At 37.9% G+C, this 26,773-nt stretch overlaps 1 protein-coding gene across 3 annotated transcripts in view; it reads left to right on the plus strand.

Annotated features, from left to right (window-relative positions):
- SLC35D2 (solute carrier family 35 member D2) overlaps nucleotides 1-26,773 on the plus strand; it is a 64,349-nt gene that overhangs the window by 27,737 nt on the left and 9,839 nt on the right. Inside the window, exons 5-12 of one of the 3 annotated variants that reach the window (XM_036856311.1) lie at nucleotides 2,346-2,417; nucleotides 3,381-3,449; nucleotides 7,850-7,952; nucleotides 9,249-9,341; nucleotides 14,977-15,044; nucleotides 22,551-22,629; nucleotides 23,614-23,696; nucleotides 24,430-25,326. In XM_036856311.1, coding sequence (XP_036712206.1) covers nucleotides 2,346-2,417; nucleotides 3,381-3,449; nucleotides 7,850-7,952; nucleotides 9,249-9,341; nucleotides 14,977-15,044; nucleotides 22,551-22,629; nucleotides 23,614-23,696; nucleotides 24,430-24,532 — 670 coding nt within the window. In that variant the 3' untranslated portion in view covers nucleotides 24,533-25,326. The remainder of the gene's footprint in view (nucleotides 1-2,345; nucleotides 2,418-3,380; nucleotides 3,450-7,849; nucleotides 7,953-9,248; nucleotides 9,342-14,976; nucleotides 15,045-22,550; nucleotides 22,630-23,613; nucleotides 23,697-24,429; nucleotides 25,327-26,773) is intronic. The other 2 variants (XM_036856312.1, XM_036856313.1) reach the window with 2 other exon arrangements.

Genomic DNA, 26,773 nt, shown 5'->3' on the forward strand with positions numbered 1-26,773 from the left:
ATATTTATATTTGTTATTGTTGCTTGTGCTCTTGGTATTGTGTCTAAGAGAATTTTGCCTGACCCAGGGTCATGAAAATATAATCCTATTCTTTCATCTAAGAGTTTTATAGTTTTAGCTCCTACATTTAGGTCTTTGATATATTTTGACGTAATTTTTTGTATATAGTGTGAGGTAGGGGTCCAAAATCATGCTTTTGCATGTGAATGTTGAGTTGTTTCAACATTATTTATTGAAAAGACTGTTCTTTCCCCATTGTATTGTCTTGGCACCCTTGTTGAAAATTAATTGACCATAATTGGAAAGATTTATTTCTTGATTCTCAGTCTTATTGCTTTGATTAAATATTTATCTTTAAACTAGTACTAGATAATACTGATAATTTTAGCTTTGTAGTGAGTTTTGAAATTGGTTCCACCAGCTTTGTTCTTCTTTTTCAAGATTGTTTTGGCTTTCTGGTTTTCTTGCATTTCCACATTGATTATAGAATTAGTTTGTCAATTTCTGGGGGAAAAAAAGCCAGCTGAAATTTTGATAGGACTGTGTTGAATCTATAGATTTATTTGGGAAGTATTTCCATTTTAACAACATTAAGCCTCTGATCCATAACATGGAGTGTCTTTCCATTTAATCTTCTTTCACCTTTTAACAATATTTGGTAGTTTGTAGTGTATTACCATTCTTACGCTGCTTTTGTTATGTTATTCCCAAGAATTTTGTTCTTTTTGATGCTATCATAAATGGAATTGTTAATTTCCTTTTTGGATTGCTCATTGCTAGTGTATGGAAGTACAATTGATTTTTGTATATTCATTTTGTTTCCTGCACTTACTTCATTTGTTCTAATAATAATTTTTTAATGGATTTCTTAGGATTTTCTCTGTATATATCATCTGAAAATAGAGGCAACTTTATTTCTTTTCTTTTTTCCAAGCTGTATACTTTTTTTTTTTGGCCTAATTGTCCCATCTAGAACCTCAAGTACAATGTGGAATTGATGTAGCGGTGAGAGTGAACATCCTGGTCTTATTCCTGATCTTAGGGGGAAGAACATTCAGCTTTTCAGCATTAAGTATCCTTATCTGCTTTTATTTTTTTCTTCTTGGCTGTGCTGCATGGCTTACGGGATCTTAGTTCCCCAACCAGGGATTGAACTCAGGCCCTCGGCACTGAGAGCACAGAGCCCTAACCACTGTACTGCCAGGGAATTCCCCTTATCTGCTTTTAAAGGGCATCATCTAAAAATACTTTTTGAATTTAATTGAAAATAATAAGACCTTTTTTTTTTTTTTTTTTGTCTTGCTTTGAAAAAGGCAGTTCAGACCAGTCTCATAAGACATTTTTAAGTGAAGTTCTTGAAAATTCTTTCTGCACTGCTCTCTGGTTGTAGTGTGAAACCCCTCCTCAGGTCTGGTCAGGAGGAGCTGCCCACCCCACCCCCCAAACGCTGTGGTTCTGGCTTTCCTTTCTTTGGTCACCATCTTCTCAGGGTCACATTGGAAGCAGATGGAGGTGGGTTTTTCCAGCCTTGGCAGTCTGTAGCTGTGCATTGAGCTGTGTCCTGGAATCTCTGGGTTTTGAGAGTGGGTGAAAGGTTCATAAGTATTTTTGAAAGGCAGTGAATGTGGCCTCATTACATAAAGTTTTAGGGAAAAATTACCCATAATTTTATCCTCTAACATACTATTTTACATATTCATTTTCAGTCTTTTTCCATATACAGAATGTATTTTATTACAGTTGTAGACTCTACATAGTTTTGTCACCTCCTTGATTTATTTAACATTCGTTTTCCAAGAGTGGTAAAGTTTTATATTATAGAATTAATGTATAATGTTCCCTCAAGTGGATTTATCATAATTTATTTAATCATTGCTTTGTCTGATATTCAGGTTGTTTCTGATGTTTTTCCCAAAGACATTACTGCAATGAACATGTTTGTGCAAATGATTTTTTTTCTTTCCTTTGGGTTATTATCTTAGGGTAAGTTTCCCAGCAAGAAGTAATTAGGTCCTAGGTTAGGACCATTTAATGACTGTCCATACATAGTCCCAACTTGATTTGTCAAAGGCTGTATTGGTTCACATTGCATATAATCTTTTAGCACAGACTTTGTAGTAGTTGGATAGTATGATGTTTTGAATTGCTAGTAAGTAAAAGTGGCATGAAATTATTAAATCTCCATTTCTTTTTATTATTTAATATGACTTGTTAGTAACATATGTGATAATTAAGGTTAATTCCTTATATTTAATTTGGAAAATTAATGGGCTTAATTAAAAATGTAAGGCATTAAAAAAATACTTGGTATCTGATGTTATTATACTTGAATCTTTTCCTGACAGCTTGCCGATGTTCACCGTGCTCAGGAAATTTACCATTCCACTTACTTTACTCCTGGAAACCATCATACTCGGGTGATTTTTGTTTTTCTTCTTTTCCTCTGGTGTCCTCTCCCCACACCCCCACATTATTTTTACCTAGCAAATTCTCAACATCTAGTCATCTTTTCAAATTGTTGATTTGAAGTGCTAGTAGCAATAACTTAAGGGCAAATGGTTTGTTCACTTAAAAGCAGTCTCCTATTTCCATGATTCCCTAAGAATGTAATGAGTGTTTTTTTTAAAAAATTATAATTTTACATTAGATAAATAAAATGTGTGTGTGATCGAAAATTATAAAAAAAACAACAACCCCAAAACAGATGTAAATCTGTTTCCTGAGCCAGATGGAATATACACTGATTTTGCAATGTAGAGGAAAAGTTGTCCACGTATATAGTATAGGATAGGAGTGCAGAAAATCAGGGAAATTCATTCTGATGCAGTAATTATGATGTAACATCAGAATAAATTAATTTTTATAATGTTGGTTTAAAAATTTCTCATAAAGATACTCAGGCTGACATCTAAAAAGGTGATTCTTGATTTTGCTGTGGAGATTATTTAATGATGAAATTTGGATGATGGCCCAATGTTTTAAGTTTTACTACTGAATTTTATCTTAATCTTTGGATGCTTGATAAAAGTACATACCAACTAGACCCACCAGCAGGAGCTCTTCTGCATTTTGTCGCAGCGTCTTTCTAGTGAGAACAGAGAAATACATTTGTAATTAGATTAAGACAACTACTTAAGAAATAAAGTAAATTTGGTCTGATTTCCTAATCCATTTAAGGTACCTTTAGTACTCTTTTTACATAAAGCATTGTCCATTAGATTTTAGCTATAAAACTGTTAACAGTGTCTATTTTCAGTTTATTTAAAAAATATAATCTATATATTTTCCTCTCTTCCTCCTTTCCTTATCTATCTATCTATCTATCTATCTATCCATCTGTCTGCCTACCTATCTATCCATCCACTATTTATTTATTACAGGAAACAGTATTCCTTGAACATCATTGTCAGTGTCTTTGCCATCATTCTTGGTGCTTTCATAGCAGCTGGGTAAGACTTTGGACTATTTCTGCTCAATAACTCCTTTGTGTCTTTGACAATAGGCCTGGCCCCCTCCTCATTTTTCATTTTCCATCTGGCTGCAGTTGAATTGAGCAGCCAAGAGACAAATCTGTTGATGTTAGTGGAATCCCCATGTGTTCCTGTGAAAGTCAAACTGGGTTCCAAGTTGGCCAGAACATTTCTGAGAAATATGTAGAGTGAGCATTACAAGATATTAACACAGCTTTTCTTCATAAAAAGGAGTAAACCGTATACTTTTATTACTGAATGTTTGTCTTCAATATAAAAATTTTACAAAGAATTTTGAAAAGTTCTTAGGCATTTGACTAAGAAGAATAACAGATTTATAAAGCCCTTGTATGCTGATTTGTTTTATCATCCTGTGATGCCTTATTGGTCAATATTTCCATTATACTCTCATTAAATGTTTGGGACATGAGCCAATACCAGTGCATGACTACTATCTTATTCATTAATATACCTGACCAGGAATAAGGACTCCAAGTTTGCATTTGAAAGCAGGCACTCGGACTCCTTTTATAGCATAGTGGTTAAAGCATGTATGCAGTTACTTTCCTTGGTTTGAAACTTAACTTCTGTCAGCTATTTCTTAGCCTCTCTGTGCCTCAGTTTCCTCATTTATAAGGTATAAATGATACAATTGGCCCTCTGTGTCCAAGGCTTCTGCATCTGTGGATTCAACCAACCATGGATCGAAAATATTTTTTTAAAATTCCAGAAGATTCCCCGAAGCAAAACTTGGATTTGCTGTGCACTGGCAACTATTTACATAGCATTTACATTGTATTAGGTGTTATAAGTAATCTAGAGATGATTTAAAGTATATGGGAGGATGTATGTAGGTTATATGCAGACACTGCACATCATTTTATATAAGGGACTTGAGCATCCGTCGATTTTGGTACCTGCATGTGGAGGGCGTGGGGGTGTGGGGTCCTGGAACCAGTCCCCCGTGGATATGGAGGGACGACTGTAATAGAAAAGAAAAACCTATATGAATAAAGGGAAGAAAGAAAAAATTGGAGGAATTTCAGTTAAACCAGTTTCATTAACTCATTTAGAAACAAGAGTTCGGGATCATTAATTGCAAATTAAATAAGGTGTGGGCTACAGATCCAGGATGTCTGGAACCTTATTCTAGTCTCCTCACTTACTGGCTATATAACCAAGGACAAGCTTTTTAAACTCTCTGTGCCCCAGTTATTTTGACTATGAAGTGCAGATTAGAATATCATCCACCTAATAGCATCACTGTGAGAATTAAATGAGATAATAATAAACCAGGATTTACACTAGTTCGTGGCCAAGTTCAACAAAAACATGTTGAAGCATTTACTATATGCCAGGCATCATTCTATGTGTTGAGGAATCCAGCAGTTAACAAGACCGAGAACAATCCTTGCCTTCATGGAGCTTTCATTCAGGTTGGTGGAAACAGATAATAAGCAAAAGAAATTGATTAAAAATATAGCATGCCAGCTGGTGACAGATATTAGCAATAATAATGATGTTTATTATTGTTATAAATGTGTTTAGTCCCTTGCCTAGACCAGGGTTTATTATTTGCGTTTTTATCTGTAACGTCCTCTTCTCCAATTCTAGCTGTGGCTGAGCTCAGCCCCCTTAAAGCTGGCCTGTTTGGTTTCAGTGCTGTGTTTCATGCCTGGTATGGTGCTGGACAGACATTAAGCAGCCACACTGAGAGCCTGTTTTGGTCATGAAGACTTTTGTTCAAACAAAACATATGCATGAAGTAGCTAAAAAAAGGGAGGTGCTCTGTTCAAAGTGCCTTCCTCCCACAGGGCTGAGGTCTCCCCTGGGCCTCCTCTCTCTTCTAGGTTTCTTGGAGCTCAGTTTGAAAACCACTAACTTAGAGCCAGTTGAAGACTTTTACAAAAATTGGTTTATAAAAATGTAAGTCTTTGATGAGGAATGGCACTTCAGACACTGTGTGTATGAAAGCACATCTCCAGAAACAGTTAGTAGGAATTCAGCTCATAGGTGATACTCTAGTGAGCTGAAAGGGTAAATAGTGTTTCCCAAAACATCTAACTTTTACCTGAGAGCCAGCTTGGAATAGTAATTCTCGGCTTTCCCCTTCCCCAGCACCCACAGAATGGATAATATCCCTGTGGGTAACAAGCACAGTTCTTAGCTGCAGCCCAGCAGTAACCACACCCTTCTCTGCTCTCACTCAAATTAACTCATCAAATGCAGGTAACAGATGAGCCAGTTTAGGCAGCTGTAACAAATAGCCCCTACATCGTGGTTGTTTAACATACCAAATATATTCTGCTCACACTCCAGATGCATACTAACATCAGTGAATGCTGTGGGAGTGCTCTGCCCATTGTAGCTACTTAGGGACCCAGGGTGATGGAACCTCTGCCTTAAAGGGGGTTTCCTTGCTCATCCAGAAGGGAAGAAGGCATGTGGGGAATTAACTGCTGGCTCTCCAAGCTTTTCCCCAGAAGTGACGTGTGTTACTTCTTCTTACATTGTATTTGCCAAAGCAAGTCACATGGCCAGCAAAAGTTGAAATAGAATGTCTGGGAACAGCCCTAAATGACAATCACACGGGTTAACCATGAATCTGCTCCCATTTATAACACAAGTAAATTCTTATCAAACTTCCGTGCTTTCACTACTGGCCTAAACAAATGATGTTAGGAATTCCTGGCCCCCTCAAGTAGGAGACCTGAAAACTCCAAGAATTCCCCTTAGGCTCTCTGAGGAAGTGAGTAACACTTCCTTTCCATTCCTCTGGAATCCTAACATTTTTGCTCATTCATCTCTTTGCCATCTTAGGGAATGGCGGACTCTTCTTAACACTGAGCTGAATGTGGGTAGGAAAGATCTGGAAAACCCTTATTTTCAGAGATTCTATTGTGATTGAGCCAGAGAATTATGATTTATGATGATCTAAAATTAATTTATATTCTCACAAATATATTTGTAGGTAAATAATGCCAGTGGAAGCCTCAAGCAAAATCTGGTTTAATTTGCATTCAAATTTTGATGCAATTTTTGCCTATTTCCTTCTTTTTGGTTAGAAATAATCTTATTTTGATACTGAAAGGGATAAGGATATGCCACTCCAATATATGCCGCTTTGGCATAAACATTATTTTGAGTTGAAGGCAATTGAGAATCAACAGATATGGGAAGAGTTCTCTGCCCTCCCTTTTCTGCCTAAAAGTAGACCATAAATTTGCCTTTGTGAAGGTGTCCCTTGGTCCTGTACTTGGAATAGGAAAGCAATTCTTATCACCAGAGACAGAGAGTCAGCATCAAGATGAATCTGCATAAACAAACCTTATTAAAATAACCCTTATCTTCCATTAGTTTCCCCTATATATTTCCTAGTCCCTTTCCCACTATTTATTTGTTCCTTAACACCCAAACCCTCTTTTTTGTTAAAATGGTATCTAAGCCCCAGAGTCTGACCACTTCTTTGAGTTTCATTTCTCTTCTGTGAACTCCTGTGCGTGTAAAATATTTAATACAATTTGTATTTTTTTCCCCGTTACTCTGTCTGTTGTCAGTTAAATTCGCAGGCCCCCAGACAGTGACCCAAAGAGGGTAAAGGAAACCTTCTTGACAATGTATACTTATGAATTCGGACATGGGTGTGGTACTGTTTGCAAGGTCAAGTGCAGGTGAATGCATCACATCTGGGCTTAGCTGTTGTTCACTCTTTCCTCCCTTTGCCATATTCCCCCCAAACATTTTTATACTAGTGTTATTTATTTAAAATGGAAATTGAAGAGAAGATGCTTCAAAGAATGGGAAGAAAGGGGCCTTAGAGGCCCCATTGCAGAGAAGGAATGCCCATTGCAGAGAAGGAATGGATCCCTGCCTTGCCTTTTTGATGGACAGGATAGTGGGGGTGCTAGTGGATGAAGTGACTGGGGACCAGATGGAGGTGTCAGTTCCTCATTTGACCCCTTTACCATGTCACTGCTCAGCTGTCCCCAGAGGACTGTACTCTGGGGAAGTCCCTGTTTACTACAATAAGAAAAGCCACAGGTGGGTTGAACAAATCACTCCTCTTAGAAAAGCAGGGCTCATGCCGATTTATCAGTTAGCAAAAGAATGGCTTTGCAGTCAAAGGAAGATGGTTAATGTCCCTCTGGTTTTAAGCGGTTGTGATTAAGTTTAAGCCTCCTGAAGGCCTGGTTTTGTTTTTGTCTGAGGGCAGGGCAGAAGAATTAACCATTCATCACCATACAGGGGGAAAATATGCCCGAGAAAAGGTAGTTACTAGCATCACAAATGGATTTGATTAGGAAAGATAAAACAGAGAGTGTCTGAAGCCAAGTTGCGAGTTTCTGAATAATCATACTCCTCTGTGTTCTCCCTCCCAGTTCTGACCTTGCTTTTAACTTGGAAGGCTATATTTTTGTATTCCTGAATGATATCTTCACAGCAGCGAATGGTGTTTATACCAAACAGAAAATGGACCCAAAGGTACCAGATCTTCACTCCTTTAGCTTTTAGGCTTTGTCATCTGGCCACTGAAATTACATGAAAAAATGAACTTGTAAAGCTGGCATGTAATTTAATTTACATGTTATGATCTACAGATTACTAATTTCTTTTTAATTATCTTGTCTGCATAGGTTCTTGTTACTCCTTGTCTTGCAAAGTTTGGGTGAAAATTAGGTAGGAAGGGAAAAATGGGCACTATTTTAGATGCAAAGTCAGAATACTGTATAGAAAGGGGATTATTTTGAAAGGCAAATTAAAATTAGAAGAAGTTTTTTACCATCATCATCAGTGACCAATGTGAAGTCAGGAGTATTCTGAAAGCAGCTGTAGTTTGAGAGTCTGGTGATGTGGGTTACAGATACAAGTTTTGCTGCTGACTGGTTATTGTGACCTGGAACCTTCACTTCTCCAAACCTCAGTTTCCTCATCTGTGGAATGAGATGATTGGAATGGATAATTTATAAGGTCCTGTCACGAGGGGCGGGTGGGCAGATGAGCTTTCCTTCCGTGTGGCTGCCCTCAGGTCAGAGCTCCCAGCCCTCACCCCCACCCCAGTTGTGCAGGAAGCTCTGGAGGATGGGCCAGGCATATGTTTCTTTGTTCCAAGTTCTTTGTGTTGAGTGAGGGTGTTCTCTCTGATGGACAGGCTTATTCCTATGAGCTGTTTTTTATCTGCACTGTATTTTTCTGCACTACCATTTGTTTTTTAATGGTGGCAGTTTTACAAAACTGGTTTTGCTGTCTTTTGAGAATCACAGTATGTCACCCTGCATGGAAAGTGGTGGATATAGCCTCTAACGAAAATTAAATTTATGCAAGATTGGAAAACAAGATACCTGGTGTTTTAACCCTGCTGTTCCTTAATAGAAAGAGCACATGTTTTTAAGGAGTTCTGTTTATATTAACATTGTTAATGCTGTTTACTTTGTTCCAGATTTCCCATTTTGAATAGCATGCTTTTAAAAAAAGAACAATTAGAATGTTAGTGATGGATGGAACCTCGGAGTCCATCCATCTCCATCCGTTTTATCTGTCATTTTTTGGATAAAACAAATTTTTTTTTGGAAATCACAGTATACTTGAAATGAAACATTTTACATCAGAAATTTGCTGAAAATATTCCAATACAGAGCTGGTCAGAATGCATGTTCTAACTCTGCATAAGTACATGGTTGTATAATTAGCTTCAGGGGAAAATAAAATAAAATAAATGGCTCCAGGAAATCTGATGCTTCATATTTCTAAAATTGAGTGGAGTTTTCTTGGTTTTTGCAGGAGTTAGGGAAATATGGAGTGCTTTTCTACAATGCCTGCTTCATGATTATCCCAACTCTTATCATTAGTGTCTCTACTGGAGACCTTCGACAGGTGAGCTGATGACTCATTCATTCTTACTTAGCAGTCTTTAAAATTTTAATATTTAACCTGTGGTGCTTACTGAAATAAAAAGTGTATAAAGGTAACTAGGATTTCCGAAAGCAAGATGTTTGGTATCCCCAGTAATACCTTTGGCACTTTCCCTTTTTTGGCATTTATCTTTAGAACTGTGGGGAGTAGCAGGAAGTAGTCAAAAAAACTCTGGTCTTGAAGCTTTTTGCAAAACAACAACAAAAATCTGAATTTGAGTCTCACTTTCCCCTTTGTTGGCATGGGGATCCTGGGAAAGCTAGTTAACTTTGAAGGGGATTTTGATAGTTTAAAAAATGGATTTACTTATTACCCTTGTTATGGACATTTGGAAAAATACACACAAAATAGAATAATTTAGTGAACTCTCATGTACCCATCACACAGCTTCAACACTTTTTGGCATTTCACCATTCTTATTTCATCTCTCCTCATCTGCTCTCACTTTTTTCCCCCCGGAATATTTTAAAGTAAATCCCAGACATCATGGCATTTGCCTCTAAATATTCCAGGATCTTCGTTTGAATTTTGAGAAGGTTTTGTTCTTTTGGTATTTGCCCTGTTCACCTTATCTGCTATACACCTGTCAGAGACAAATAAAATGATAAATTAGTAGAAGGATGGAGGCCCAGTTGGCGGGTGGGTATCTCTTAGGAAGAGTGAATGTTCACCCCATAACATCTGCATGGCTACCTTGAAATCTGCGGGCTCAGAAAGTTGCCAGACAAATCACTTTAAGTTCATGTGAGAAACGAGGTGTGCTGGGCAAAATCCTGGTCTAGTGTGGCCTCTGACCTCTCCCACAGACGTCCCCCTCCACACCATGGGCTGGGCATTAACCTTCATTAACCCTGTTGTTGTTGCTGGGCTGGGGGTGGGGTTCACAGCCCCCCACCTTCGCCCCCACCCCAGTGGCAGACGTTGACGGCACTTCTGTATTTAACAGTCAGCATGGTTGTGTGGTGTACACGGGTTGAGCGTCAATCCCATTTGTCACCTTTTAGGGGTTTGAATGACTTTAGAAGGTTTCAGATTCCGGGGACTCCTGGGGTGAATGTCAGGGCTTGTTGTTCTTTCTCAGAACTATACTTTCTCCCTTGTACAGTTCCTTTCTCAGAACAAGGGAAAGGTTGACCAGCTTAGCAGCAATGTCCCCAGGGGTAAACATCCATTTCCATATGTTTATATTGAAAACTACCAAGAAACCCCAGTTTTGATTAAAGGGGTCTCAGTGTGTGAACCTGGGCCTCACTGTTAATTCAGAATATTGGAAGTTAAAGCAAGCACCCCGTATACCTCTAGCAATGATGAACAGGGCAGAATATCTAAAAACACATTATTTATTTTTCAGCTACCATCAATTAAACCAATTTAGTGTCAGCAGCATTACATAAACAAGGTGAAATTACAAGCCCTTAATGTCCTACCAGCTTGTCTCTTTTCATTATCATAAAAATGAGTTTTTCTTTTGAGTCTCTGGAGTTTATCTGTTCTGAGATTCTGGTACTTTATAGCCTTTCAGATATATATTTATTTCTAGAAATAGAAATCTAGAAACTTCTAGGAACTCTTAGAACACCTGATTGAAACTAAAAGCACATTTCCCTATGGGAACAATGTTATAAATGGCGTAGTGACCAGAAACTGAATTTTAGGTACCTTTTGAAAATAGACTAGATGTATTATGTTAATAATTTATAACAGCATTTCAATAAGAATATGTATTTCCACATTTAAATAGTTGACTTACAAACTTATAGCATGGTGCTTTCAGAAGTTGCCACCTGCTTGTAATGATTACCATGCAGAATTATTATACTTTCTCAAGTAATAGTAAAAATCGTTAATAATTATTGAGGAATTATTCTATCAGACATTGTTTGAAGCATTCTACATGAACTGTCTCGTTGCATTCCCACAGTAGCTTGAGAAGGCACTATTATTATCCCCATTTTATAAACAAGGAATCTAGGGCACAGTGTTTAAAAAACCTTCCAAGGACAGTAAGTGATAAATCCAGGAGGCTATCTGGCTCTAGAAACATATCATCTGCTGTAATCTCAATTTTTAAAAAAATAATTAATTAATTTATTTTTGGCTGCGTTGGGTCTTTGTTGCTGCGCACAGGCTTTCTCTAGTTGCGGTGAGCGGGGGCTATTCTTCCTTGCAGTGTGCAGGCTTCTCATTGCGGTGGCTTCTCTTGTTGCGGAGCACGGGCTCTTGGCTCATGGGCTTCAGTAGCTGTGGTACGCAGGCTTCAGTAGTTGTGGCTCACAGGCTCCAGAGCACAGGCTCAGTAGTTGTGGTGCACGGGCTTAGTTGCTCCGCGGCACGTGGGATCTCCCCGGACCAGGGCTCGAACCTGTGTCCCCTGCACTGGCAGGCAGATTCCCAACCACTGCACCACCAGGGAAGCCCCTCAATTTTAAAATTTGTATCAGTATATGAAAAGTGTTTGTTTCTTTCCTTCACATATGATAAAAACTATAACCTATCACTTATAGCTTAGAAAGTATAAGAGGCCTAACATTTACCTTAACTTATTCGATCCTGGTGTTCTAGAAGAATATTATGCTCCTATTCTGGCTTTCGATGCTGGAATATCTCAGTATTTACCTGTGTAGCCTCTTCCATTTGATCAGTCTCTTAAGATTTCAAACAGAAGTTACTATAGTTACCTTAGAGCCCCAGCAATGATAACTATTCACTGAAATTCCAGATGGGTCAGAGCTAAATATATAGATTTAATTTAAAGTTTTATAAGAAAAATTATAATCAGAAAAAAATATTTTTTTTTTTCTGTAAGAGACTGTAAAAGAAGGCCTTCTATAAGATGACAAAGATACGAAAGTCATAAAGTTAAAAATTTGGCTCTAATTTAAAATTATTATATGATAAGAGATGCCAAAAGAGATAACACTGTAATCAGTAATTTTAAAAACTCTGTAGGAAAAAATAGTAAGATTTTTCACTACTAATGTTGTTTTGCTCTGTGTTCATTGAATCACCATGAATTTCTTCCAGTTGGTCACTTTTAACCATGGCTGAATCCATTTTAGACTGCGAACCAAATACAAAAAAGTAGTGAACTTACATAATTAGGTGTGTTACTCTGCAATATAAAATCGCATTTTATTTGCCAAGTTTGGTTTGATTGTATTGAAAGTTAATTGAGGAATTCGAGTGAAAGGTTAACTTCTCTTGTTAATGGAAGGAGTACTTTGATGAGCCATTTTTCCCGGTTGACTGGAGAGGGTCAGAGATTGTGTTAAGACTCGTGTATGTGACTCACTGTACTGGGGGTTCACTCTTGGACCTTGGACTTACACAGTCAGCAACTTACACAGTCAGCAGATCTGGTAATAGCACCTTGATTCTATCTGTGATTGACAAAGTCAGTAATGCCAGCTCCTCTTGTTAACAAATTAGGCCCCTGGAAAATAGTGGGTGAACTTTCTTTAGTTATTTGAATCATTGCAATAAGTTCAAGGTACATTTAGTGTGTTGCAGTTGATGAATAGGGATAAATAATAGGACTTTTTTTCTGATTAAAAAACACATAATGAAAAATGAAAAAGATTCACACTCCAACATATTTTCATAGCAATAGTGAGTCTAAAGGAAGAAGTACTTAATATTGTTACTCATCTTTAATTATTTTCTGTGTTTTCAAATAAATGTCATGCTACATGACTTTTTAAAATGCCACTAGCACAGCCTCATCATTATTAAAGAAACAAAATAAAACTAAAATCTATCAAAATTTAGGTTGGCAATGAATCCAAGTATTTTATGAAAATTACTACATAGCTCTCAATGGTTTATGTGGTATCAAGAATATATAGTTTTTGTATACTCTTTTCATAAATACTCACAGTTCTTTGAGTAAATAAGTGTTTTCCTACCTTTGGTTTGAAGTTTGGGACATATGCTTTTCTCTTATTCCCAATCTTATTTAATTTTTCAGACACAGAATGCTTTTCATAAGTTTCTGTTTGGTTTTGATCTTTGACTCTCTTGGTATAAACTGTCCTGGATGTTTTATGACCCTTTGATCAGCTTGGGGCTTGCCAGTAAGACAGATTTATATTTATTATATTTTTTATTTCACAAGTAAGTGTTAAAAAGTTTTATTATGAAAACTTTCAAACCTGTTCAGAAGGAAAGAGAATAGTATAACAAATCCCATGTACCCATCAACCAGGTTTGGCAGTTATCAACATTTAATGTGTATTTTTTCATAAGAGGTGGGCAAAGTGTTACTAATGAAACAGTGGCAGTAAAGTGTAACAAGGTTGTACTAATCAGAGAAGAGAATTCCATTTTAATTGGTTTAAAAATTTGAATTATAAACTTAAGAAAGATTTAAATAGTTTTAAATCTACAAAGTTACTAAAACTTGGCTAACAAAGTATTGCTTAATAGAAAGTGAATAGAACTTATATTTAATCATGTTATTCAGCATGTACTTACATATAGTCTTGAGTCACTGTAAAACCATTTTTGGATGCAGGCAAGGGACAAGTCATGAATAAAATACTCCTTTTTATGTTACTTGTCTTTTCAAAAGGGTTAATTTTATTTTCTCACCTAGGGACTAAGAGCAGAAGCTGTCTTAAACTTCTCTGTCTACCAGCTCCTCCACCCCAATTACTTGATTGCTTTGTAAATAGCAAACAATAGTTTATTTGTTCATGATACTTCCTAAGCATTTGCAAATTCTTTTTTTTTTTTTTTTTTTTTGGCTGCTCTTAGTTCCCCACCAGGGATGGAACCGGGCCCTGGCAGTGAAAGCTCTGTGTCCTGACCACTGGACCGCCAGGGAATTCCCTTTTTTTTTCCTCTTGTGCAAATTCTTGAAAACAGTTTATGAACTTTAAGTTTTCTTAGTCTTGCCAACATTATTAAATTTATAATAAACTTTCTTTTAATATTCTTTATTAAAAACACAATGCTGATTTTATGACTACAAATTAGTAAAGATTTAATGATAGCCACAGCAATAATAGCTATCACTTTGTTCTTGCCACCTGTAAGTTTCTAAACAATTTCATTAAATCCTCACATTGACCTTTTGAGGAAGTTTTAAAAAAAATAATCCGCATTTGTAAAATGAGCCTGAGGTTCAGGGAGGAAAAATAATTAGCCCAATGTCACACAGCTGGTATTACCCAGGATTTTTTTAAAAATAAATTTTATTTTTATTTATTTTTGGCTGTGTTTGGTCTTTGTTTCTGTGCGAGGGCTTTCTCTAGTTGTGGGGAGCGGGGGCCACTCTTCATCACGGTGCACGGGCCTCTCACTGTCGCGGCCTCTCTTGTTGCGGAGCACAAGCTCCAGACGCGCAGGCTCAGTAGTTGTGGCTCACGGGCCCAGTTGCTCCGCGGAACGTGGGATCTTCCCAGACCAGGGCTCGAACCCGTGTCCCCTGCATTGGCAGACAGATTCTCAACCACTGTGCCACCAGGGAAGCCCTACCCAGGATTTTTGAAACTGTATTTTCTGTTTGCGAAACTGGAATTTGTACTAGAGTGTACACACTGGTAAAACCAGTATTATTAATCTAACCATTAGTTTTCTTTCTTTTTGATAATAGGCTACTGAATTCAACCAATGGAAGAATGTTCTATTTATCACACAGTTTCTTCTTTCCTGTTTTTTGGGGTAAGAAGCCGTAGATAAGAAGCAGCTTTGGTCTGTGGTATCTCTTAACAAGTCAAATCAAAATATACATTCTGTCTACTCTGTCAGAATCCCTTTGTGCTTCTCCAACTTCTACTGAAAAGTAGCACTGCAGCAGAGGAGTGGATTGGGACCCATGCTAAATGTGGCCTCCAAAATATGATGTTGCATATTGATTTCTGAAAGTTAATTTGAAATAAAATCAGCTGCCCTATCAAATTCAAATGTGTTTTTTGTCTTTGTCACAATGTCCCAAGTTTCCCAAGGTTCTCACCTCACATAAATATTTAGAAATAACCATTTTCTGTAGTGTTGTACCTGTTATATTCAGGGTGTTTTCTGAGGCCATTATATTGCCCAATAATTTTAGGCTTTTGTTCTTAAATTTTTCTTTAGGTATAGCTTACTGTTGAGTGACCATGCAGTTTGTCTTTTTATATGTTCCCCAAACTTGAAAATTCATTTTCATGAATAAATAATACATACAACTAGTAAATAATCCAAAAGCTGCAAAAGGATGCATAGGGAACATAAGGCACCTTCCCTTCTTCCCTGCCTTGTGGCACTGCAGTTTTCCTCTCCAGAAGCACCTGCTGTTTGAAGTCTTTGGAGTATCCTTCCTGGGCCGGGCTCCATGTATACACAAGCACCTGTGTCTTATCCCATAAGAAAGGGTCTTTGAATGACTGTCTTGGAATTATTTGTCAAAAGATTTTTCCTGTGAAGAAAGATGAATTCCCCCTTACTTTTTAATATTACTAGCACTGTAATTTTCATTGTGTGTAAATGAACTAAGATAATTCATGAGTCTTTGATCAACAGTCTTCAATTCTTAAACTTGATCTTAGTTGCAGTAACGTAATCACATCAGTAAAAATATTCATGTATATCCTCCAGTTCAGTAATTCTCTCTTTAGCTGTGTCTGATTTAATGTTTAATCTGTTTTTTGGAGGTTTTTTTAAAATTTATTTTTTATTGAGGTATAGCTGATGTACAGTATTATGTGTTTCAGGTATACCACATAGTGATTCATAGTTTTTAAAGGTTATATTCCATTTAGAGTTATTATAAAATATTGGTTATATTCCCTGTGTTGTACTATATATCCTTGTACCTTATTTATTTTATACATAGTACTTTGTACCTCTTAATCCCCTATCCCTATCTTGCCCCTCCCTGCTGGAGTTTTTGATTTTAACAATTTTATACTTTATTTGTAAAAGTTCCACAGTTTATTTTCAAACTTATCTGTTCATTCTTAACATTCTTTTGTTGGTCATCTTTGGGACTGTACCTTTTATTTCTTTAAATATTACACACATAGCTATTCTGTATTCTGCATCTGATGATTCTAATGTCTGCAATTCTTGAGAATCTAAATATGTAGTTGGTTGACTAAATATGTAGTTTGTGAGTGTCATTATGGTTTGCTTTCTTGTGTATTTGGTGACCTGTGATTTGTGAGCATATTATTTAATCTTAATCAGTCCTGTGGAGTGAAAATAGGAATTTGAGAAACTTTCCTGCAGTGACAAATTGTTTTTAGTCTAGTTGGTAGCCAGGTGTGCCACTGACCTGGCCTTTTTGAGGGTCTGGCCTCCGTGGGCTCTAGTGTCCCTTCTCACTTGGGGTTTGGCCCAGGGCTCAGTTTACAGACAGTGCTGTTTTGCAATGGCCTCTGCCCTGAAGCACCCTGATCCTGTACCTATTGTCTGCTGCTCTGATGCCTGCCTGGCTCAAATCCCTTATCACTCTGTACCCAGTTTCTCCCTTTTCCAAAGGGGGGATATTAGGCAATCTCTTGTGCCCCTTTCAAAACCAACAGTCTCGCAAATAATGTGTTCTTTCAGGCATTGGTTGTTTGGCAGTGGGTGAGTACTAAGTGCTCTCAGTACTTAGGCAGCCATTGTTGGATGCCTAAGTGTAGTAAGATATTTGTAGTTTTCCCAGTTGTTGACTGAGAACATATAACTTTGAAAAAAATCTACTAAGCTGTGTTTGTGAGTTACCCTTTGTGAAATCATCCTTTTCCCCCCATTACAATGAAAAAAAGTCAACCCATATCACACAAACTCAGACCAGCATGTTTCCTTGCCTAAGCCCATGTTCACCTGTGAACAGCAGAGCCAAGTTTTAGTTTTATCTCATGTCATTATAAACTTGATGAGATAATATTTTTGTTTTGTTTTGTCTTTTTTTTTTCACTTGCACTTTACTATTTAGCCATTCCATGAAGGAAATCAAGATGTAATCCCTTTTTTTTTTTCTTTTAATTTTAAAAAATTTTATTTTTGGCTGCGTTGGGTCTTCGTTGCTGTGCACGGGCTTTCTCTAGTTGTGGTGAGTAGGAGCTACTCTTCATTGTGGTGCACGGGCTTCGCATTGTGGTAGCTTCTCTGGTTGCAGAGCATGGGCTCTAGGCACATGGGTTTCAGTAGTTGCAGCACGCGGGCCCTAGAGCGTGAGGACCTCAGTAGTTGTGGCACGCAGGCTCAGTAGTCGTGGCGCATGGGCTTAGTTGCTCCACGGCATGTGAGATCTTCCTGGACCAGGGGTCGAACCCATGTCCCCTGCATTGGCAGGCGGATTCTTAACTACTGTGCCACCAGGGAAGTCCCAAGAAGTAAACCCTTTGACGTCAGCTGTCTGCAGTGAGTGGTGGGGTGGACAGTGCCTGAGCTGGCACTTCTGGGGCTTCTTTGTCAGAATCTTGACCCTATTTATCTACAACTACATGCCTTTTTTTCCAATGAATAATGTGCTTCCTAGAAAACAAATACTCTCTTGATAAAAGTTCTTAATCAGTGTTTTATCAGTAGTCATTTTGCATGTAAAAATGTCATAAAGGCATAGTAATTAAAAATAAATCAGTAAATGATGAAAACATTAATATTTCAGATTCTACAACTTTAAGGGTAAAAACTAGGTAGGTCTCAGTTTTTAAGTGGGTCTTTTGAGGACACTAAAATCATGGCATCATTCTAACAGTTAGGTGTCTGTATTCTGGAATCAGATGGCCTAGATTTGAATCCTGGCTTTGCCACTTTTTAGCTCTGGGTCCTTGGACAAGTTATTTACCCTCTCTGAGCCTCAATTTCCTTATCTTTAAAATGGGAACAGTGAGGTAATGTAGCTGATTTATAAGGTTATGTGGACTGAATGAGTAAAGAGCACTTAGTGTAGACATATAGAAAATGTTCAGTAAGTGTTAACTACTGTTGTTGTTGTTAATATTTCTATTTCTTGAGTCCAGCCTGTTCAGTTTGGCTGTCCTTTTTCACCCCAGACAGATTTGGTTCTGCCTATAGCCCATGACTTGAGTAGTTTTTCTTCTGTTATGTCTACTTCATCTTCAACCACCAAGTTTTAATTCTGAAACTGCTCTAGAAGGAAACTTCCATTTTGGCATGGTGCATTTTTCAGAATCCTGCTTTCTTACAGTTTCTCACTCAGAGGACACTATGATCAGGTCACTTGCTTCTTCGCAGTAATAGAAACCATTGTAAGCTTCTGAGCACATCCTTGCTTTTCAGAGCAACTGGAACTGGCTGTCGCTTCTCTTCGGTTCATGCTCAAGGAGCCTCGGGACTAACACGTGCGCGTTCCAACCCTTGACTCCAGAGAACTCTCTCTCAGCTTCTTTCTTATTTTCACTGCTTTCAAATTTGCATTTCAAACTTGCTTTCTCTGACTACCAACCCTCTATCCGGAGTTGAAAATATAATTTAAAAATTATAACACTTTAAAACTGTATGTTAAGAAGCCAATGGAATGGTGAAAAGAGCAGACTTTTCTTCTGAGTTATGGTGAATGATTCAGCTTTAAGAAATGCTATTTGTAATCAAGAGTTTGTAAATAAAGCATATGATGAAGTGAAATTGCATCAGGCAGGTAAACTGGATTGTGGGAGCCACGATAATTTAATGCAGGTAGAGGTAAAGTAAGACTGAAATTTAAGTTGACAAACTAGATTTTAAAAAGCTAGCTCTGCTGTTCTTTTTAATCTTGCAGAGAAGTGACAGGTTCTGGTTCATTCACACCAGCATCTGGCACCAGCCCCTAAGCCCTGGAGGCAATTATCCTAATCTGTTTCTGCCCTAGTAGCAGCCTCTTTGATCTCACTGAAGCAGTAATATATTCCTTAATAGAAACACAAATGTATCAATTTTCCCTACTCACAGCATAAAAAATGTTCTATTCTTTGAACCTTCACTGATCCTGCCAAGATGTAGGGTCCAAGAGAAAATAGGATTCTGCTGATTGCTTGGGCACAGGAGTGACAGAACCTTCAAAGAGTGTAGATATTTCCATCATTTCCCAACAAACCAAATTGTAGTGTAAAATCGATGCTCCAGGAAAATAGATCATATTTATCCCATGACTTTGGCTTCCCTGGCACACCACTGAGGTCTGGGGTAGGAGCGAGTTCTTACCAGAGATGGGCAAGATGAGATTACTTGAAATTCTTTGAAATCTGAAATAAGAGAATAATGTGCTTGGGTACAATTGTGGTTGGTGGAAGGAGTGTAAAAGTAGCATTTTATTATTTGAACATTTGTGTTGGATTTCTATGTATGTTTGTACATGGAATGGTAACCAGCAACAAGTTGTAAACAAGGCCATTTGAGTTCTGCTTGTGACTCCCACGAGTGTGCCGTCCAACTTTGGGTTAATCAGTTATTTTTTGTGTTATTTTTCAGAAACAGGAAGAAACCTTTGAGCAAGGGTTCTGGTTCAGGGGTTTTCACATGGGCATCTCCATCCCTTGGGGCCCTGTAAGCCAAAACACCAGCTGGTATCTGTTGTCTGAATAAATGTGTATCTTTTGTATGTGCCATTATTTTTCAAATGTACACAGATGATAAGTATGATTTTATAAGTACGTAATGGCAGAAATCTACTGAGAATTCAGCAGTGCTTTTAAATATCTTTACATTTTATTAATTCACAGATGCTAAAATCAAAACTGTCATGGGAAGGTTGACATTTTTGGTGTTAAAAGTGGTTTCCTTTGCACTGAGTTAATGGAGGGTCTTTTGATTCAGAACCTTGGTCTTAGCCAAAGGACTGTGTAGGTACATATTTGCATATAGAAATAAATCATGTTTCTTAGAAAAAGTTTTAATACACTCCTTTGATCCTCGTCATTTTATATACTTAGTATACGAGGTATACTAAGAAGTGCAGCCTTTCTGTCTGCAGAAAGTGGCTGTTCCTGTATCAGATACCATCTGTCACTCAGGAGGACTGCTGCTAATTCAGACTCCCCGAGGAGGCTGGAGACAGGGACTCCTCCCCTCGCTCAGCCCAGCTGGTGGGTGAGTGTCCTAGTGGCCCACACTCATGCTAGATGGATATTGGCCAAGGTGGTGTCACTAAAATGTGGAATGAAGAAAACATTGCATGATTGAAACCCTGGAGTAGGAAATTTTAAGCAAAAATAGGACATAAAGGACATTCATGACTGTCCTGGGTTTAAGGCTGCGCTCCAGTTTAGGAAGCCTGCAGGAAGCTTTTCTGTGTCCTGGAAATTGGGTTGGGGCCCTCCTGGGAGTTGTGATCTCTGTTATTTTATTAGACTCTTAGCTCCTCCAGGGCAGATGCTGTGGGTTATATACTCTTACTACCCAGGCCCAGCAGAGCAGGCGCCAAGTAACACCAGGTTGAGTTTTTTAATCTTTTCATTTTATGCATAAGTTGGATTATTTATAGTTCCCTAGGACTCTAAATTAATGTTGAATTTATTAAAATTGTAAAAATTTTTTAAAAACTTAGATTTTCTTAAGCCAATTTATAAATATTCTTGCTCTATTTTTAAAGCTAGTAATTTTTATATTAACATAAGAATATTTACTTTAATTATTTGATTAATGGTTTGTTAACCCAAGTTTAACTGATTGAAATCTAAATAATTTACTGTAAATCAGTCTTATTTACAACTTAGTGAATTAAAAAAAATTAAACATTTAAAATGTGATTTACAAATGTAATTTACCTGATTTTTCCAGCAATTCCAAGCCTTAATAAGGCCCTAGAGAAGCTGATGGGCCAGGATGCTTTACAAGCCTAGCAACTCTTTGAAATCTAATAAACCAAACTTGGCAATGTGGTAAATCAGCATCTTTTAAACATTTGAATACTGTGTACAGACTTAGATTTTCTTATTCCATTCAAGTGAAAATTGAAAATTGAATATCAATTGCACATTTTAAATACAAACCACAAAGGCCAAGATGTTGGATTCTCTAACTTGCCAGATTATTGTAATTACCTTAATAACAAAGACATACATTATTTTGAAGATTACAGAATTTGTTTGTAATTGAGTTTATTCCTCAACTTAATGTAAAAGCTTGATGTACGTTATCTCTAATATTTTTTCTCTATCATCCCTGGTAATGAACATACTCAGGACAAAAACGGTTACTGTGTTTGTGATCTAGATTCTGTTATTAACAATCAGAAGTTTGGTCCTGGACCTGCGACTGGGTGCTAAATTGCCCCAGGGGGAGTCTCCCTAATGCTTAGGGGCTGAGCCCTTTCTTAGAGTACAATTCCCAAGCTCATGCCTTCTAACTGGTGTTTAGCTTTAAAATCCAATACATCTTATGCTCTCTCAGTATCTTTCCAGTTTCATTCTCAACCAGTTTTTATTGTAACCTCTTTCAACATTTAATCACCTGATTCCAGTGGATGAAATTTTACACCCCACTTAGGTTACAGCTAATTTTCATTACTACTTGAGTGAAATGAATATATTTCTTTACCTCTGATTGAATTCTACATTCCTGTGTATATGTATATTTTCTTGTCTGGTGTTTGGTCATGATTCTGTAGTCATTTTGTTGGCAAGTGTCAATATACTGGTCAGTGTTGAATGCCTGTCGAATTAACTTTAGTAATAAGGTACAGGAGTACCATTGGCATGTGGAATCCATTATTAAAATCTTTGTCCAAAGCTAGCAATCATTCAGCTGGTTTTCCTTGCTAACACCAGTGGTTCTCAGAACTGGCTGCACATTAGAATCATCCATAGAGCTTTGATATGGCATATGGCTGGGTCCCCACCTCAAACCAGTTGGAGACCCTCTGCCGGGCATCATGGTGTTAAAAGTGCACCAGGTGATTCTGATGCACAGAGAGGATTGAAACCCACTGTTGTAACATCTGTTAAATGCAAGATTTCAGATCATTTAAAAAATCTCATTGTCCTTATCCCCTTTTTGTGGAAACACTGATGGGAAATGCACAGACAAAATGAAAAGGACACCTAAGGTAGAAAGTTTGGTGAATGCACGACTGGACCATTTTCCTGAAAATGTCGAATTATTGAGATGTTTTAAGATGTAGGTATTCTTAAATCTTTATGGTATGTTTTTCTTTTTTATTTGTTTAAAATACCTGTGTGGGTCACTTACTGGCTCTTCTTAATCTGTTTATTACCCAGACCAGTAAGGCACACTCAAGTGTCTTCTTCCTTGCCCCAGGTTTCTGTTGACGTACTCCACACTTTTGTGCAGCTATTACAATTCGGCCCTGACGACGGCGGTGGTTGGAGCCATCAAGGTAAGTGGTTGAAGCCTTGAAATGCACAACCAAATTGGGGAATTGACTGTTTGATTTTATTGTTGTTATTATCCGTGCTGTAGTAAGAATGGAGGCTTGTGATATTTTCAGCTGTGCCTGGGTAATCCCTCCTTACGTCTTCTAGTCTCCTAATCCACAAAACAGAGGGAAGACTTGCTAATTTCAAAGGAAGAGACAAATTATGACTTAAATTGGGAATGGTGGGAAGGGATGGTCTGGGAAAACCAAGTGAAATACCTGAAAAAAATTCCAAATTTCTGCGCTAAGATACCTTGTGATCTACAGTTTGGTTTTCTGGGGGAACCTTGCTGACTAAGAAAGGGAATTCTTGTGAAGAACTGTTTTCAGTCTAGATCTATGCTCAATTATAAGGTGATTAACTCTGGGATTGGTGTGTATGCTGCGTGTGTGTACATGCATTTGAACACACACTAATGAATAGGAGGGCGGAAGTGTTCTAAATTCTGTTCTTCAGTTGCTTTGTGTTTCTGTTCATGTGAACTCCTACCGTGAGTGAGTGCTTCAACAGTAGACTTCTCTGTTGGCTGCCCAAGGGCCTCTGAGAATACACTGGACAGAGTACTGCTTGTAATTTATCAGATGTCTTAGTTTGTTCAAGTTTAGGACTAATATGATTAAAATTCACTACCCAGTGATGGTAAAGAGATGAAATCTGGAAAGCTGATTACAACCCAACTCTTACATCTTTTTCCTATGTATTAACTGGAAGAGGGTATGGATAATGCAGTTTCTGTGATTATGGTGCTGTAGTTTATTTCATTTTCTTTATAAAACCATATGTAATGGTTTTTATCCACTTATTCAATATTCCCATGAACCCCTACTATATGCGAGTCTTTCTGAAAAGTAACTAAAATATTTAGTTTCAGGTTTCACTATATATATGAGTTTTCCCCCTAAAGCCTTTACTTTTAAAATCACTAATCCTCTCTTTTTCTGCAGAATGTATCCATTGCCTACATTGGAATGTTAGTAGGTGGAGACTACATTTTCTCTGTATTAAACTTTGTAGGGTTAAATATTTGGTAAGTGGGATTTTTAAATGAACTCATTTTAGTAAAATATGAATTTTTAAAAGTCTGATTCATATGTTATAAGTGAAAGAGCAGGAGGTGTTTTGAGTTTACAATTTCTAGGATAAAATTTACTTAAATCATTCAGTTCATCTCTTTTTATGACATACTCTTTCATGTGGACCATGGGGACATGTAATGAAAATTCAAAGGGTTGAGATCTAATTTTCTGTTTCCTCCTCTCAGAAAAGCCCTTAAGTTGTGTGTCTTCCTTTTGAATGGGCCTCACTAAATCTGTGCTCCATTGAAGTGCCATGTGCTAAGGATATTGGGAGGAGTGACTAAGATACTTTTGAAAGGCATTTTGGGGTCTCAGAGGTGGGACACCATTTTAGGATAATACTGTATAGTTTATTCAAGTAATAACCAAGTGCTTATTTTTTTCTCCAAGTTTCTATATTAGACTTGATCTGCTCTTTTTCTGCCCCCAAAGATTTGTAAATAAGAGGGTTAATTCTCATCGATTAATACACAAATTTGAGGAAGTAAAACAGGGGGCTCAATAATTCCCTTCAAATTAAGCTGACTGCATTGTAAATCACCTGTACTTCAATAAAATAAAGAAAAAGAAACAAACAGCCAAGTTTTCAAAAAAATTAAGTTGACTGTATTTATAAAGATGTCAGTAACTGTTGGTTGTACCATCTATGGAATTTATTTTCACTCTTTTTTATTCTCCTTTCAGCATGGCAGGGGGCTTGAGATACTCCTTTTTAACTTTAAACAACCAGTTAAAACCTAAACAACCTGTGGACGAAGAAAACATCCCTCAAGATTTGAAGGGCTAGAACCTGGGGCAAAATTGCAGACTGGCTTGCAGACTGGCTTGCAGACTGGGGGGAATGAGGGAATATTCCCAGCTGTTTTGGTTGTGGCACTCGCCCCTGGTTAAGGCACAACAGGAATGTCTGCAAAATGCAAAGAGAATCTACATCATGTGCTGCTTGAGGAGCCATCATCAGCCCTGAGAAATGTATCCGGGCAAAGTCTTACCAGCTGAAAGTGAATCTTCTCAAAATAAACCACTGGTGAAAGGGATTGTTTCCAAGGCACTTGCGTGGACCACACATCTGTGTGCTGTTCCAGGTACTGCGAGTGCTTCAAAGGAGGTAAAAGGCCGATGCCGTGAGGGTGCTTATCAGCACCTTGGCCTTAATTTCAAAGGTCCCAGCCAAAGCAAAGTGCCAGTGAGAACATTTTTTTTGGTTTAAACAGACATGTCTTTATTTTAATAAAATCAGCCACTTAACTGCCAGTAGAGTTATTTGTTAGCTTTGATTTGATCTTATATGTTGGTATCTTTTCCCAATCATCAGAGTAAAATAAAAAATAATTTATATGCATACCTCATACTGTGATATTATTGTAGACAGGCAGAAAAACAGTAGGTCATTTATTCAGTCTGCCTTGAAGGGTAATATTCCTTTTAAGGCTCATGTTGGAAAAATTACAGAATAACTCAATGGAAAAAACAATACTCAGTGTGCCCTGTCAACATTTAAGTTGGTCATATTTCTCTCCTCTTCTCCTTCCAGGTTTGTTCAGGGGCTTTGAAATTCAGATCATATGGACTTTAACCAAGGTACATGTTTTTCCTGGGCTTACCTGACCCCCCAGACCAGTGGTGTGTGGGAAGGAACACCGGTTTGGATGAGAGTTATTATCATCTCCATCAAGAAATGGACTGTCCCCGTCAGGGTCGTGGTGCAGGGTAGGGCCCCAGTCTGGAGGGGGCCAGTCAGGAGCTCTTCTTTCTAGTCTTGTCTTCACTGCTAACCTACCGAGACCTTCACAGGTCACCTTGCCACTGTTGCCTCCATTTTTTAATCTTTAAAATGGAACTATGTCTCCAAATCCCTGCCAGCTCTGACTTTCTAAGTTTATAGAAGCTGAGCCAGATGGACAGGGCAGCAAACGAAGGAATGATTGTGTTGACATGTTTCAATTTACTTTAAAATTTAAAAAAATTTTAATTGTAAAATACACACAACATAAAATTTACCACCCTAACCATTTCTAAGTGTACAGTTCAGTAGTGTTAAGTATATTCACATTGTTGTGTAGCCAATCTCCGGAACTTTTTCATGTTGCAAAACTGAAACTCTATACCCATTAAACAATAACTCCCCATTCCTCCCTTTCCCCAGCTCCTGGCAACCACCATCCTACTTTCTTTCTCTATGAATGTGACTACTGTAGGTACCTCATAAAAGTAGAATCACACAATATTTATCTTTCAGTAGCTGGCTTATTTCGCTTAGGATAATATCGTCAAGTTTCATCCATGTTGCAGCATATGTCCAAATTTCTTTCCTTTTTAAGACTAAATAATATTCCATCATATGGATATACCACATTTTGTTTATCCATTCGTCTGTCAGCGGACACTTGGATTGCTTCTACCTCTTGGCTGTTTGTGTATAATCCTGCTATGAACATGGGTGTACAAATATGTCTCTGAGACCCTGCTTTCAGTTCTTTCGGATAGTAAAAGGAAACTTGTTTCCTCTATACACAGAGCACTTCTGACGCCAAATGTGTGGGATCTTTCCCTCACATTAAGCAATTCTCCAACTCTTCGGACACCAACTAGGGGTCCTACAATTAAATGCAGACTCTAACTACCTGGAGTTAGCACAGACCCCACAGGTTAAGGGCTCAGTTCCCCAAGACTGCCCCCTACTTAAGATGCCAAACCCAAGTCCCAGGTTGTGACTGGTGCTTCTGACCAACTGACCATCAATCTGGGGTCTCCACACCCCCTTCCTCAGGTTTAATAATTTGCTAGAATGGCTCACAGAACTCAGGGAAGTGCTTTACTCTCTATTGCCAGTTTATTATGAAGCATACAACTCAGGAACAGCCAAAGGGAAGAAATGCATAGGACAAGGTATGTGGGAAATGGTTTGGCACTTCCACGACTCCTCCAGGTGTGCCCCACTCCCAGCACATCAATGTGTTCATCAACTGGAAGCTCTCCAAACCCCATCATTTGTTTTTCACGGTAACACATGACCACAGCCGCACCA

This window comes from Balaenoptera musculus, chromosome 6 (genome assembly GCF_009873245.2).
Source record: "Balaenoptera musculus isolate JJ_BM4_2016_0621 chromosome 6, mBalMus1.pri.v3, whole genome shotgun sequence".
In the NCBI taxonomy this organism is placed as follows: Eukaryota; Metazoa; Chordata; class Mammalia; order Artiodactyla; family Balaenopteridae; genus Balaenoptera; species Balaenoptera musculus.